Source organism: Epargyreus clarus, unplaced genomic scaffold (assembly GCF_041222505.1).
Source record: "Epargyreus clarus isolate Ecla_fem2 unplaced genomic scaffold, WU_Ecla_fem_2.2 ptg000018l, whole genome shotgun sequence".
Taxonomy (NCBI): domain Eukaryota; kingdom Metazoa; phylum Arthropoda; class Insecta; order Lepidoptera; family Hesperiidae; genus Epargyreus; species Epargyreus clarus.
In genome coordinates, this window is record NW_027332226.1 from 12,227,209 (window position 1) to 12,243,235 (window position 16,027).

Consider the following 16,027-nt stretch of genomic DNA (forward strand, 5'->3'; position numbering starts at 1 on the left):
TTTGGTTTTTAGTATTTTTACGATGATATATTTTTAGGTCTATAAGTTTATTATACTTACGAAACACTGATTAAAATTTTAAGTTTATAGGCTCATCCTGGAATGGTAGAAAATTTGTCTTAGAATATTTTATTCTGATTTTATATTAATTATAACAAATAATTTTGAAAACTTTTGCATACAATGATTCTTAATTTTTTCCACTGAATGCGGTTCAAGTATCATGACCATGACCATTGACCATGGATATATTATACAGTAGGATAATATATCTATGGTCATGACACACAACTTGATGCCTTCAACAGTTCACTCATTTTGGATAATTTTTCTCTATATTTTTTATTAGGAAGTCAAAATATATCAAGATGTACAATTCTCAGATGAGGCCCGATTTAAAATATTCAAATGCAATGATTGAAGTGCACGTATAATAATTATAGATGGATTCAAACTAGCAATACTAGAATCCATGAATTGAATCTATGATTAAATCCAAAATCCACAAGCAGAGTCGCGAGGAAAGCGAGTGAATATAAAATGAGCAGACATTTGTGGAATCTTTTCATCGCAGCTTTTAGTCTGTCGTGCGAGAACTCTCGATCTAGATGATAGAGAGTTCTCGTTCTTCGATGCTAATTGACTACCGTATATTCCATACAGCTTTAAAGAAATAAATTGGTTCAGTTTCTTTATATTAAAATTCTGTAATACTGCAAGTTATAGCTAAGGCAAATGTAAAAGTGCTACGACTTTATGACGATAATAAGCAATAGTGATCCAAAATGGCGGCATAAATGTATGTTTTTCTGTCACATATTTTGTAAGGGGAAACCAATATTAAGTATATAAAATGCGGGGAAAAATGTCATTCGATCTTTAATCATAATGGTAATGGTACGCAAGGAGGCTGACTTTCTCTTTTATTTACGACTACCCCCACTTTTGGCTAAGTGGTAACATATCATCAATATAGCTGGATTGACTTTGATGAGCTGGCACGCTAACAGTCAACGTCATATCCATTACCTATATATTAAAATATTTTTAATAGCACAGACCGAAATAATTTTAACAAGGTTTAATAAAACACACAAATATTACGCATAAAAATATACTTCTAAAATTATTAATGTGCTTCAGAATTACGATTACTGTCATTTTAACTGTTACAATACGTGTTACGTCTTATTTTACAGAAATATTATAATATGGTTAGTTAAATTGTCTAACATATTCGTCTTTAGCATAAACCCAATAAGCAATATATTTTAATTTTATTATAGAGTCCGCGCCAAACTTTTATTCCTCTCTGAAGTTGTTGCGCGCAGGGATTAGCATATACTCCGTAAGGGCACACTAACGCAGCTATGTACCCGTGGGCGAGAGCGGGCAGCGGAGGGTGCCGGGAGGCTCCCTCACTGTCTTCGTCGTATATTCGGAGCGGACTAGCAGTTTGGCGCGGACTATACCTATGTACGTTTGAATATATGACCATTTTGGTGAGCACGGGTCTTTCCTTCGATTTAGGCCTTAGTCTACCACACGGGTTATAGATAATTAATTGCTTTAATAGTACTTATCACAACTTATAAAATGTGTTGTTACAATAAGGTTGTTATAAGTTCAACAAAAGTTCATTATTTTCTACGTCACAAAAAAATAATCAAATCTACCTAAAATCACAAAGCAATAATCACAAACAAATTCTATTCTTAGGAGCTACATATTTAAAATAATTGCATATTTCGTGGAATATAAATAGTCAATATAATACATGATTATTTAATTATTATTAGGTATAATGCTTTATATGGCAGTAAAATTTCAAAATGCTTCGTACACGAGGGGAACGTTCCACTTAATCATTACAACGACCACGTCTATATGAGAGTTTCATTCTACACAAAATGATATTTTTATTTATAATTCTAATGGCCATTGTCTTTTGTTTAAAACGTAAAATGCATAAAAAAGTTTGATAGGTATCTGGTTATTTTCGTCGATAGTTTATTAATTTTTATTCTAAATCTAGTGAAGATATTATGAGAACTTCGCGGACGTTTTTTTAGATTAATTTGGCCCCAAATATTAAGAAAACTATCGACACCCTGTTGGCATAAAATAATAAAATTGTGTAATATCTGGCCTATTTTTATAGGAAAGATTGATTCATGTTGTACATAACCTTTTGGTTATGTACAACATGAATCAATCTTTTATGTTATTGAAATACTGCGTTCAAAAAGCCTGTTATATAAGGATTATGTTTTATTACTATGGATATATTGTAAGGAGTAAAGCGATAACTAACTTACATTATTATAAAATAAATCGCAACATTAGCGCTATGAGTACAATACAGGGAAGATGTGCTTGAGATTGTGAAGCGTTATCTGAAAATGAAAAAAAATCCTTTAGAAAAAAAACCTTAAGATTCTTGATGAATATAAAGGAGTTGTTTCTATTGACAAATTGTATAAATAACGTGAAACATATGTTGAATTTGGTTTCTCTACTAAGTTAGTTACTTAGTTAAATCAATTAAATTAAACTAACCCGTAATGTTTGACAAGTGCAAGTTTCTAAACTTTAATTTAAGCTAACCAATTTTTTTCACGTCATCTGCATCTTTATGTGTGTTTAGCCTACCCCAGCTCCTATTATTCCATTTTTCAGAAGAAATCTATTTTCTTTCAGAAGAAGCCAATAGAGGATTATTGACAATAAGAAGCGGTTGAAACATTAAATCATGTATATTTTCTTACAAGTGGAGAAGGAATATTAGAATTTGGTTCCTTGAACTTATAATTAATGCGATGTAGAATAATACTATCCCCACAGTTAAACAGAAACAAAGTGTAAACAGGCAAACAAATAAGAAAAATACCTGTAATTTCTTCAGAAGTAGGCAGTGGCGGAAATCCCAAAGATTTCATCTCATTGAGCGCCGGTGATGGTAAAAGTTGGTTTTCTTCGAAGATTTCTACGGGACTCGCAATAGTTGAATAATAGTTATCATTCCATAAAATCTGATGCACCACGTCATCTTGGTATAGTGGAGCAATTACTGCTTGACACTAAAATGTAAATTACAGATTTTACTAATATAATGAAAGAAGCAATAATAAAATAGTTGCCCAAGCATTAAAAATCATTACGCTCATTGATGCCCCATAGTCATCTCATTATCTGTAATCGCATGAAAATCCTATAGATATGTGAAGACACTAAAAAGAGTTTAACCACCGAAGAAGAGTAAGGGAAGCTTTCACCGAGCTTTACGGGAACTTTCATGGATTAAATTATTTAGCTGGACTTTAACTGAATGTCGCAATTATAGATGTCATCTTAATAAACATATGCAGTAGTAGTAGCCAATTTATCAAAATCATATCAGTAGTTAAGACGTGGTAACGTAACAATCACATACACTTTCAAATTTTACTGCAGCTGCAACTTTACTGCAAAAATAATTTCCATGCGCTAACTCCTACTTACTTTGATACTCAGCACGCCTTTCTTGAAGTGCTTAGGCATGATGGTGAATCGGAGTTCGAGGATAGTCTCAGTTGTACTCATCCGTTCCCTGGACACCCTGTACCAGGGTCCTCTCACATGGTCCCTTACCACCGGCCTGTCATTGATTAGCCACTTCAGATGGGCTTCTGGACGAGACCCCGAAGACGTGCAGTTCAACATCACCCGGTCACCGATGTCATATTCGTTCATCAGACCCGAAATTCTTGGACCCGTTTTTGGTAGATCTGGAATTTCCATATTATTTACGATAAGTCATCACCTTTATTTCAGCCTTTTTCATTTCACTGCTAGATATAGGCATTCCTCAAGACGTAACACAGCATAGTATAAATGTATTACATATTATAATTATGAGTTATAAAGTAATGAATTAATGCACCTAATTTAGGAAATTAGAAGGAATTCACGTAATGTTGATAGTTAAATTTGTAAGAAGTATCTATCAATACTACAATTTGATTACTATAGACACGCTCAATTGACAGAGATTTACAAGTAGTACCAAACTCGCTCGAGTACCAATTAACAGCTATAGGTAGAAATGTAAACAAGAAAATCTATGAAATAGAATCTCATTTATTTATAATTGATTCATATAGAACAATTTATAAACATCAACAAGATACCACAGCTTCAGGTGTTTCGCTATGAAGAAGAACCGCCATATGGACTCCGTTATTAAAATACTATTATAGAAAATTGAAAGCTCGTGAGTATTACAAATATAGCATGTAGACTTATGGTCTGCACGCCTCAGATAAATTAAACCATATATTTCAACCCATGGTTCAAGCTGATGTAACTATGGTCCTTAAGACACAATACATATGTCTGAAACTAATAGGATTTGGTAGGAAAACACGCGTGACTTAATATGTGAATATGTATAAAGACATTCAGTAAGCCTTACTTAAAACAAGACCTGTTTCAACATATATTTGAATTATTAATTCGCCCTATATTTAACGCTTTCGACACTAACATAACGGTATCGATAAATAATTGGCCAAGTGCGAGTAGGACTTGCATACGAAAGGTCCCGTACCACCATATTTTAATTTATTTTTTATTTTTAGTCATAGGACTAAATTAATTATAATTACAGGTCTATAAATATAGCGTAAAGCACCAAAAAATCCAAGATTGCGACCCCCCCTTTATTTTCAAGTATTACGTACTATTAATTAGGTACTACGGTCCAAGAGATACCTGTGGTAGACAGACAGACGGACATACAGCGGAGGCTTAGTAACAGGTTTCCATATTGAACCTTTGGGTACGGAACCCTAAAAGTATTTCAAGCAAGAGAACATAAAAAATAACCTTTTTATTCCGCTAATGACAAATTTATCAACCCTACAGTATATAGATGATTTAAGCCGTCATTGGTTGGAAATTCAATCAATGCGTTTCAAAGTCCAATCAAAAACCTATTTCGTCATTCTAGATTGAAGCAGACATTAGAATTTTAGGACGTAATTTTAGACCGATAACAATATGCTTATTACAATTCAGGTGGATTTCACTGGAATGGAACGAAATCCTGTTATTGAAGTGGGTGTGCGGATTCGTAATGTGCATGGAATGATTGCTTTGTATGCATGCGGTGTTATAAAATGAATTTCTGTGTGCTTTTCAGGCGTACATTCTTTACTCGCCGACTCCAATGAAATTGTATTTTGTATGTTAAAATTATATGCATAATTATGTACCTTTTAAGTATTTCGTTAATTTTGAGCATTTCCAAGTATCAATACAGATGGATTAATACTTTCGAAAAGGGACGAGCTTAAATATGTTCAGTAATTTTCAAATTAGTGATGGATTTAAAATTGTATTCATTCAGACTTAAAAAAATGTAGTGAAATTGGAAATAGTTAAAGGACAATAAATATAAATCAGTATAACCGTGTCTATGGAAGATGAACGTAAATAAAAGTTCTTAGAAGTAATTGTATCGTCGATAATCTTATCAGTTCCCAATTACATTAGGAAGTTTTTTTTTATTTACTCTTTAAGAACTTCACCACGTTGTTTTTTCTCCATGGCGAAAAAACTTCAGAAACTAATTTATATTTCAAAACAAAATTATATAAATAAGATTTCTCAACGGATTCCCTAACTTACAATGTATAGTGATGTCTTTTTCCTCATAAACGGTGGCGAACATCGGCGCTTCTCCGGAAACTTCGCAGCGGTACCGCCCCGCCGACGCCTGGGTTAGGTGCGTCAACGCCACCACCGTACTGGACGATCGCGTTATCTGTAATTTAATGGTTTACTACAATAACCCCCACATTTTTGTCTTACTTCTATATTTTTAAAATGAAACAAAAAATCTTGGAGTAGCAAACTAGCGTGCAATCCACCTGATGGTAAGTGACTTCTACCGCCTATGGAAATCTGTAATAAGCCCCAGATAAAACTTTCCTGCCTGGGGACGGTCACAGATGCGCCGCTACCCTTGAGGACTAAGCTGCCTCGGAAAAGTATGTCTCCCTTACCTTCAAACCAGAACACAGCAGCGCTTAATTCTCTTATAAGGCAGACATAGGTGTGGCAGTGATGCCGCCGGTATCGAACTACAATACAAAGGGTTCTACCACCTTCTTTACAATTCTTCTTCTTGCTAATCAAATAGCAATAATTTATTTCATTTGTATGTACATTGCTGGTATTTTCTGTTACTATGATGTAATTCCAAAGATACATCCTTGAGGTTACTGATAAAAATTGATTCAAAATATTCATATTCAGGGAGTCTGTTTCTTTTCTACTCATTTACAGATGTGAATAAGATGTAGTGACTACTTAACATTGTTAGAAGTAGTAGTAGTTACTTTCTATTGATGGTGGTGAATTTGTAGTATTCAATTAATGTCAGTTATTACTTACATTCACTGGAGAGCTTCAAAAGGCACATTGCCTATATTCATTATATATACGATACACCGAGGTTCAAATCCCAGACAGGCACCTCTGATTTTCAAATTTATGTGCGTATTATAAATTAATTATCACTTGCTTAAACGGTGAAGGAAAACATCGTGAGGAAAACCTGCATAGCATATCTGAGAGATTTATTAAAAAAAAAATCTTAAAGGTATGTGAAGTCTACCAATACGCACTTGGCCAGCGCGGTGGACTATGGCCTAATCCTTCTTATCCTGAGAGGAGACCCGTGCCCAGCAGTGGGACAGTAATGGGTTGATGATGATGATGATGATGATACGATATACAACAATGCAATGACTGATTATCCTAATATTTGCCAATCATTCAAAAATAACGTAACGGAAATACCTTTTACAGACTATTTTTGTACATTAGGTTACGGGTGCATGACATCACCATTGAAGTAATTTTGACATCGCTCGTTGTAACGCATCTGTGTCTATTATTACGGGAACTGAAATGAAATATACGAGTAGCATCACTAGCTTTTACCCGTGGCTTCAATCGCAGCGAGAGATTTTTATCTATCCCTCAGAAACGGTACTTTTTTTCGGGACAAAAGGCACCCTATGTCCTTTTCTGGACCCCTATCAACGTGTGTGCAAAATTTCATGAAAATCGATTTTGTAGTTATGGCATGAAACGGTAGCAATCTAAGAAACAAATAAACACATTCACATTCGCATTAATAATTTTTTTACAGCGATCCGTGGCTCCTGTTGCCTTTGATCATCATAATATATCTATTCTCGTTCCGTATAATGATATATGACGATAATGCTCTTATATAGACAAAGTACTACTTATATTACGTATGGCGCCGTCTATTAAGTTATCAAAATATTAAACCGTATATTTTGTTTGAACATCTAAAAAACTTCATCGAAATTTGATTAAAAACAATTAATCATACCAATTCTAGTAATTGACAAGGCAATTGCATCATGGTTAAATTAAAAAAATATGCGTTAACTTATGAGACTTTTTGAATAACGTTTTATTGTAATTCAGAGCCGTTCCGCATGACTTTGTCTTCGTTTTTAGGGTTCCGTACAAAAAGGGTAAAAACGGAACCTTATTACTAAGACTTCGCTGTCTGTCCGTCTGTCACAGGGCTATATCTCCGGAACCGTAAAAGATAGACACATGAAATAAAATACTAAAAATAAAAAGTTGAATATTAAAGGCGGTCTCCATACAACAAACTGGTATTTTGCGGCATTTTTCCATCTAACTGTTAAACCGTACTAGGATATCGGTTGAAATTTTTAACAATCCGTGACAATACTATGTACTAGTTTAATATAGTTATTTTAATTTTACGTTGTTAACGTATCATTTATCATCACCCCAACGCCATCTATTGTTGTGTCATATAACTAAGTATTGTTGAAAAAAATAAAATGAATAAAATTAAGTAAAAAGTAATTAACATTTGGTGGTACGCCTCCATGTTAAGTTCGACTCGTACTTGGCAAATTGTTATTGATTCAATAATGATTATATTATATCGTTAATTCTTCCTCTTTGAAAAACATGAAACACTTTTTTTAAAGTCATTAAAAATCCTTACATCAACAGTAATCCCAGGCGTGGGGAAGTGACTTGTGGGAACCCTGTTATTGGGTACATATCGGTAGAACTCCCGCTGGTTCTTGTACCACTTGACGGAGTACAGCTGGTCGCCCTCCAGGTCGTATTGGCAGCCGAGGAGCGCAGCGCCACCTTCAGGCGCGTGGGCAGGCACTCGTAGCTCTAGCAGGCGGATACCTTCAACCAGGCCTTGAAAACGAAAGGAATGTTTAGGGTACTAAAAGTGAATGGTCGACTGATCATTCTTATCAAGGGCAAGTCCTTATCATTTTATCGTATAGTGATCGATAGTAGTTACTGTCCCACTACTGATCACAGAATGAGAAGGATTAGGTATAGTCAACCGCGCTGGCCAACTGCGTATTGGTAGACTTTACATAGTTTAAGATTTTTTCATATAAATCTCTCAGGTGTGCAAATTTTCCTCACGATGTTTCCCTTCACCGTTAAAGCAAGTTTATTTATTTATTTATTTATACTTTTTTGACCAAAACAAAGTTGTGGTACAACAGGCGGACTTAATGCTAAATAGCATTTTCTCCCAGTCAACCTTGAGGATGTGCAGAAATAAATTGAAGGCGGTTCAATAAAATAGAAGGACATAAATAAATAACAATAAGATGAAAGAAAGAAACATAATAAGAATAAATGTGAAAGAGGAAAGGTAAAAAAAAGAGGAACAGAAACTAAGTATATAAAATATAAGCATGTATGCTTAATACATGAATAAGAGTAAAAGCCGGAAAATAGTAATAAAGATACTAGTGTCTAATTATCAAATTGTTTCAAATAGTGAGCATAAACTTTTTTCTTGAAAGAATATTTGGAACATATATTTCTAAGACTGACAGGAAGAGTATTCCAAAGCCGAGCCGACTGAACCGTGAAAGAATTGGAGAGAAACCCAGAGCGGTGAAGAGGAACAGTGAGGGCACGAGAGTCCGAGGAACGAAGCTCCCGCTCATGAAAATCACAGAGGTATTGAAATTTACATTTCAGGTACTCTGGAACAACGGGATCGAAAAGAATAGATAAAATAGAATTAAGCAAATGACATTGTCTACGTTCACGAAATGGGAGCCAGTTAAGACGGCGACGGTAGGAAGAGATATGATCGAATTTACGTAGACAAAATATGAAACGTATGGAATAATTAACAAGACGTTCAAGTTTGTTAAGAAGATCTTCATTTAAGTCGGAATAACACACATCAGCATAATCGATTATGGGAAGCACAAGAGTTTGCACAAGATACTTTTTAGTGGAGATAGGTAAGAAATTTCTTAAACGGTTAAGTGAGCGTAGCGTTGCAAAAACCGACCTACTTACTTCGTTTACATTGACACTCCAGTTTAAAGTGGAGTCAATGTAAAGACCTAAATTTTAGTTATGGTTAATTTATGATACGTACATAGCTATGGTAGATAGCTATAACTAGGTAGACGTGCATCCGTACCCTTACATTAAGTGATCATTATAGACTTTTATTTATTACCCTGGTTCAAATAATAAAGGATTCCTGGAACCTGAGGTGTGTTACAAAATCACAGATGTGCTATCCATGACGACTAACTAGAATAGAGGACCATACATACTGTAAACGTTAGGCACAAATGCACATTTTCACCACAAAGAGTTTATCATATAAATTCGAAGGTTAATGACAATGTTATTAGAAAAACCTCATACAACAATACAAAGTAATCGTTAAAATGTCACTACATAAAGTAAGTCCCAAATAACCGACCCAAACCCAGTTCCAATTTTAGAATACGACCTGGAATAAACCAATTCGGGTCTGCATAATAAGTATGTTCGTTTCATATGTGTCTCTTACGTAGGAGATTTGTGGTAAAAATCGGTTAGTTTATGGATGAGACAAGGTATTTATTTTCTGTTTGCAAAATATCAGCTCATCCACGCATTATTATGGTTCCTATTTGTTATAATAATGGCAATAATAATATGAAATACATATTAATTTATTTTTTTTCCAACGTTCCGTTACGAATGGCGCCATCTATCACCTAATTCATTGCAACTTTATATTTCAAAAAATATTATAAGTTTATCATAATGAAATTAGTATTGCCATTATCGATTGAAAGTAGTATTGCCAGTTGAACACCTATAAAATTGAAGTTCTACCCTCTGGCGGCTTAAGGGGGGCGGGGGGGGGTGTCCGCCCCTGGCCTCCGATCCTGGGATGCCTCCAAACCCAGTTGCTAAAAAAGTCGTCAAAGCAAAACAATGTATGAAATGTGTATCAGTCAGTGAAGAAAAAGGTCACCGAATCACTGGCAAACATTTAACACTAGGTGCCTTCATTCAACTTTCCGCCCAGGGCCTCCGACGAACTTAGTCCGCCACTGGTTCTTTTTTTTATAATGTAGGAGTAGCAGACGAGCATGCAGTCCACCTGATGGTAAGTGGCTACTGCCACCCATGGACTACTGTAATTAACCCCAGATAAGATTAGATATTCCTACCTGAGGTCGGCCACAGATGCGCCGCTACCCCTGAGGACTAAGCTGGAACGCCTCGGAAAAATATGTCTTCCTTACCACACCCTTCAAAACGGAACACAGCAGCGCCTAACACTGCTGTTATTAGGCAGAAATAGGTGTGGCGGTGGTGCCGCCGGAGTCGAACCACAAAGGGTTCTACCACCTTCAAACTGGTTCTACCTGAGGCTTTGATCAATCTTCGAAAGTAAATTTTATATTCGTGGCTACCACTAAGTACTGTGTTAAAATGCGTTGTAATGCTCAACACCAACACTCACCAAATCACTTCAGATTTTTCCAACATTAGTAGGAAAAGACTATTATGATTTTATATAGAAGCATATAGGTGTCTATCCAGTCTCATTCGATTTCGTAACAGATAGAAGTCGTATTGTGGTAACCTTGGTGGTTACCGATGTTTATATTGATAGAGACCACTCATCTTACAATTAACCTAGAGTGTATAGTTACTTGTACTCACGTGTAATATTTTTAAACGAAGAAAGAAACACGAACGAACAAAGAAATATAACAATAATGCAGATCTCGAGAGTGAAACCAACAAAGAACATACGAAAGATAAAAGAAAGAGAGACACAAAGTGTTTACAAAAGAAGGCATTATCAGCAATTTTTGAAACAAAAGTGGCTGTTTTATATTAATTTTACTGAAGTTCTGAAGTCCAGAATTTTTTTGGACTATAATATATTGATAGGAGTCAAAAATCTGTAATCAATTATATATTCGTAAAATATGATAACCTTGTATTTAAATAGATAAAACTAAAAAAATCAAAAATAACTATTGCGTACGTAAGAAAGTTATGGAGAGAACATTTCATTTTTTTGTTTTATTTTTGTATATATTTATTTCTAGCAAATTTATAGTATGTGTTCCAATTGTTACGAATAAAGGTGATATTTTCATTATTTCAATCAAAATATGTTAATAATAAGAATACATTCATGTGACAATCACACATGATTTAAATGGTTTAGTGTAGAGATTATGTAGAGACGTCAATGACTTAAGAATTAGAGACTTAGACTTAGGCATAAGCTGAACATGCCTCTGGACAGTAAAATAATGCACTTGTACTAATAGATAACAACAATATTAATTACAAACCTTGATTCCATAACACCAATCCGAATAACGACAACCATCCGAACATGTTTGTGTGCAACTCTCGATCACTTTAATACAACACTCACACACGTAAAAATATCCTCATTTCACTGTTTACTAGCGCGATCTATCGAATATACTGCGTATTTTAAGTTTTTGAATAAAGAACAATTACTAACTGAATTCGATTAATAATGAGTGAATCAATTGTGAGTTTTGTTGTCGTTGGCGGAATCGAAATAGGCCAGTGAATTCTGCCGGCGGATCTAAATTTAAATCGCGCGCGGGTTTGCGCATGCGCGTTGGGGTGCGCTCGCGAAACTGGAAGCGTCCGATCCAGACAGAATTAAAGCTGCCTATACACTGTGCGATTTTAACGAGCGGCTGAGCCGGATTCCCAAACCACACTTGATATAATGGACAAGAAGTACGATAAAGCCGAGTTGATTATAGTGATACAATAACTTGGTAATTTACATTGTTTTACTATCATTTAATTGCACCCTCCCTATTATTTTAAGTCATCCCTTCTTTAACTCCTCATCCTAAGGTTGTCTGGAAGAGATCGCTGTTTTAGCGATAAGACCGCCTTTTGTATCGTCCAAAATTGTATGTTTTGTTTTGTGTTTTTTTTTTTGGGTAGAATATTATTATTATTATTATATTATTGTTTTTTACAGATTTACCATTTTACCATTTTAGTACGCATAACACATATCTACCTACTTGCCAAAATAGATACCAAAATAGATGACCCGTTGAACTTCTTACCATCTAAACTGATTATGATGGTAAGTTTTCATAAGCGCATATCAATTCAATATTGGCCGACTCGAGTACGGTAGATAAACTTGTTCCTAATTTATATACATTTACTTTTAGGCACTGTAAAATTGCACGGATTATTTGTGCTCTGCTTATTGTTTTGTATAGTTATGGAAAATACATGAACCTAATCTTTTTTTTATAATATAGGAGTAGCAGACGAGCATGCAGTCCACCTGATGGTTAGTGGCTACTGCCGCCCATGGACATCTGTAATCAACCCCAGATAGGATTAGATATTCTTACCTGAGGTCGGCTACAGATGCGCCGCTACTCCTGAGGACTAAGCTGGAACGCCTCGGAAAAGTCTGTCTCCCTTACCACACCCTTCAAATCGGAACACAGCAGCGCCTAACACTGTTACAAGGCAGAAATATCTGTGACATGAACTTAATCATTGCCGTTACGAAGTAATAACATGAATACTGTTAAATAGAAAAATAGTGAACAGTTCACTGTATAATCAGTATAAAGTTGCGTGCAATACATTAATTTAGTTTTTTTAAATTGTAACAATATTTTCGCGGTAAGCCAACTCAACGATAAGGAATGGAGGGTGAAGTTCGTTGATGCGAAAAATGTGGGTGTGTATTTGTTAATTAGCACCTATGACTCATTCATTTACTCATTCAGTTATTACTGTGCTATATAGCAATCTTTATATATACATTTCTTATGTGCGTGTGTATGTCACTGAACTCCTCCTAAACGACTGGACTGATTTTGATGAAATTTGTTGTGTGTGTTCAAGGGGGTTTGAGAATGGTTTAGATTCACAATTTAGTCTGTGGGAAAAGGTTTTTTTAATTAATTTTTAATTCGTAAGTAGTTATAGAATCGGAAACTATGCATTTGATCAAGTGATGATCTTTAGCAAAGTTGTTGTCCAAGAGCCCACGAGGGTGTGGGAGTTGGTAAGACCAATTTTCGACAGATGGCACCACCGTCATTCCAATGCAGGTACCTACAAATTTTCCGTTTTATGTATGTCATATTATTTCTTTAAAATGCGCGCGAAGCCGCGGGCACCACTAGTATTCTATATAACTCTTAATTCCTAAAAAATGACGAACAAACATTTTGTAATGCAATAATTAATTAAAACTATGTACAAGTAAATAAAGTGTTTGCAACTGGTATATAGGTACACTAGATTATGCCTGCGTTGTAGCCACCAGGGGGTCCCTTTAAAGCAAACAATATATGTATACATAAAAATAATAAACATATATTATACTGTTATTATTTATCAGTAAGTTCTTATATTAAAATCAATATGTTAGGATTATTATTAGATACGAATGTCTTGAAGTAGCGGCTAATAGGTAGAGTTCATCGTAGTTAAAAGGCGACGACACTACCGCCACGTTTATTTCTGGCTTAAACTGACAGTGACACATAGACACTTGGCTACTATCGCTTGAGCAACTGGTAAAGCGAGTAAGTGGTAGTCAACGCAACTGACGATCTGATCGGCGACTATTTAGTACCTAATCTGCTATTGATAGATTTTTCAAATAAAATCAAACATATACTCGTTGATCACTACACTATCGCTTGAACGGCTTGATCGCTCTTTCGACCGCTTAAGCAACTTTTTAGTAGCTTAAGCAACTGACGTAATTATATTAAACAATGTGGAAGCTGCCTTACAGTAGTTTGCGTAGTTTTTATGGTTAGACAAGTGTGGTTAGACAGATTTATAGAATCATCTCCACTTAGTATGAGGGATCAGCTTCAGGTAGGACAGTCGTCGTATTTGGACTGGCTTGTAGTAGCCAAACCAACTAGATCACTAGCCAAATTGAACTAAGTACCTATACCAGAATAATTTTAAAATATTAAAAAAAACATAAACCGATAAAGGTGTCTTGACAATACAAAAGATACTGAATAATAATAGACAAGTGAACTAACTTTTATATACGCCAATAAAAATATGGACGGCGACGGTAATAAAATTATTTTATGAAATTATTTTTAGTCGAATAATTGTGACGTTTGAGACACAAACGTATGCGAGAAGAGCTGAGTGATTTCTCAGAGATGTGCGTACTAGAAATTAATTATCACTTGCTATGCGGCGAGGGAAAACAACCTGAGGAGACCTACACGTCTAAGAGTTATTTTAAACAATCTTGAAGGTGTGTGAAGTTTACCAATTTGACCAGCGTTTTGTTTTTTTTTTTTTATAATATAGGAGTAGCAGACGAGCATACAGTCCACCTGATGGTAAGTGGCTACTGCTGCCCATGGACATCTGTAATCAACCCCAGATAGGATTAGATATTCCCACCTGAAGTCGGCCACAGATGCCCCGCTATCCCTGAGGATTAAGCTGGAACGCCTCGAAAAAGTCTGTCTCCCTTACCGCATCCTTCAAACCGGAACACAGCAGCGCCTAACACTGCTGTTATTAGGTAGAAATAGGTGTGGCGGTGGTGCCGCCGGAGTCGAACCACAAAGGGTTCTACCACCTTCAAACGCGTAGCGTAGTGGACTACGGCGATCCTGCTCAGTCTGAGAGAGACCCGTGCCCAGCAATGGGACAGTAATGGGATAACGAAGGAAATAACATTAAGAAACGTCATTTGCATGCCTATAAAACCACCACCTAAGGGATGAAAGCATAGTGGAGCAATGATAACCTAGTGGTTAAGAAATTAGACCTCTTAATCGAGGAGTTCGAAGTTCGATCCTCTGATTTTTCAAAGTTATGTGCGTATTAAAAATTAATTATCACTTGCTTGAACCGTGAAGGAAAATATCGTAAGGAAACCTGGATACCTGAGAAATCTTAAAAAAAGTTTTCGATGCTATGTGAAGTCTACCAATTCGCACTTGGCTAGGACGATGGACTATAGCCTAATCGTTCTCATTCTGAGAGGAGATCCGTACCCAGCAGTGGGACAGTAATGGATTAATGATAAGGGATGAAAGACCGAATTTTGTGCAATGTATCTCTAAATTGTGAGATAAAAAAAATGTGTGCCGTCACGGGACGCCTGGCAGATGTGAAACATCGACATTATTTTGTTAAAGTAATATGCAGAAAAGAACATATTGTGATAGGAGCTAAATATGTCATAATGATAAAATAAAATATTACGATTTTTTTCCAGATAACGATGACTATTTATTGAATTCGATTGCGCATGGCGACGCGTCGCCACACCGTACACACTACTGCATATAGACCGTATATATATACCATCGTATAGCGTGGCGCCACGGCATGCGTCGCCACGCCAGAAATCGGATTTCACATCAAAATATTATTGTAGCATTTGAAAATACAAACTAATTTTTTACTTACTCCGAATTGTATAGAAACGAGTACTATTAACAAGTAACAGTTTCCCAAGGATTCGTAAAAGAAATAGGCACTTTATTTGCAAAAGGGCAAAATTTATACAGTTGGGTAAAAACAACGTAGTTTCTTCTCTCGAGTAGTCTTTACATTTATTTACTTCTAC

General features: G+C 35.5%; 1 protein-coding gene across 1 annotated transcript; it reads right to left on the bottom strand.

Annotated features, from left to right (window-relative positions):
* Nucleotides 1-2,199: 2,199 nt before the first annotated feature.
* LOC140749594 (uncharacterized) lies at nt 2,200-12,101 on the bottom strand. The gene is made up of 6 exons (XM_073082700.1): nt 11,727-12,101; nt 8,072-8,280; nt 5,671-5,806; nt 3,502-3,767; nt 2,891-3,080; nt 2,200-2,396 (listed from the first exon to the last, which is right to left on the bottom strand). Exons 1-6 carry the CDS (start codon nt 11,770-11,772, stop codon nt 2,323-2,325), a joined length of 921 nt encoding a protein of 306 aa, XP_072938801.1. The 5' UTR covers nt 11,773-12,101; the 3' UTR covers nt 2,200-2,322.
* Between the last annotated feature and the right edge of the window lie 3,926 nt (nt 12,102-16,027).

Bases quoted from the DNA above. Each gene is read 5' to 3' on its own strand.
- LOC140749594 (XM_073082700.1), bottom strand. From the start codon at position 11,772: ATGTTCGGATGGTTGTCGTTATTCGGATTGGTGTTATGGAATCAAG. The intron at 3,081-3,501 runs GTAAGTAGGAGT...TTTACATTTTAG, and splicing joins AAGGCGTGCTGAGTATCAAA to TGTCAAGCAGTAATTGCTCC. The intron at 2,397-2,890 runs GTATTTTTCTTA...TTTCATTTTCAG, and splicing joins TACTTCTGAAGAAATTACAG to ATAACGCTTCACAATCTCAA.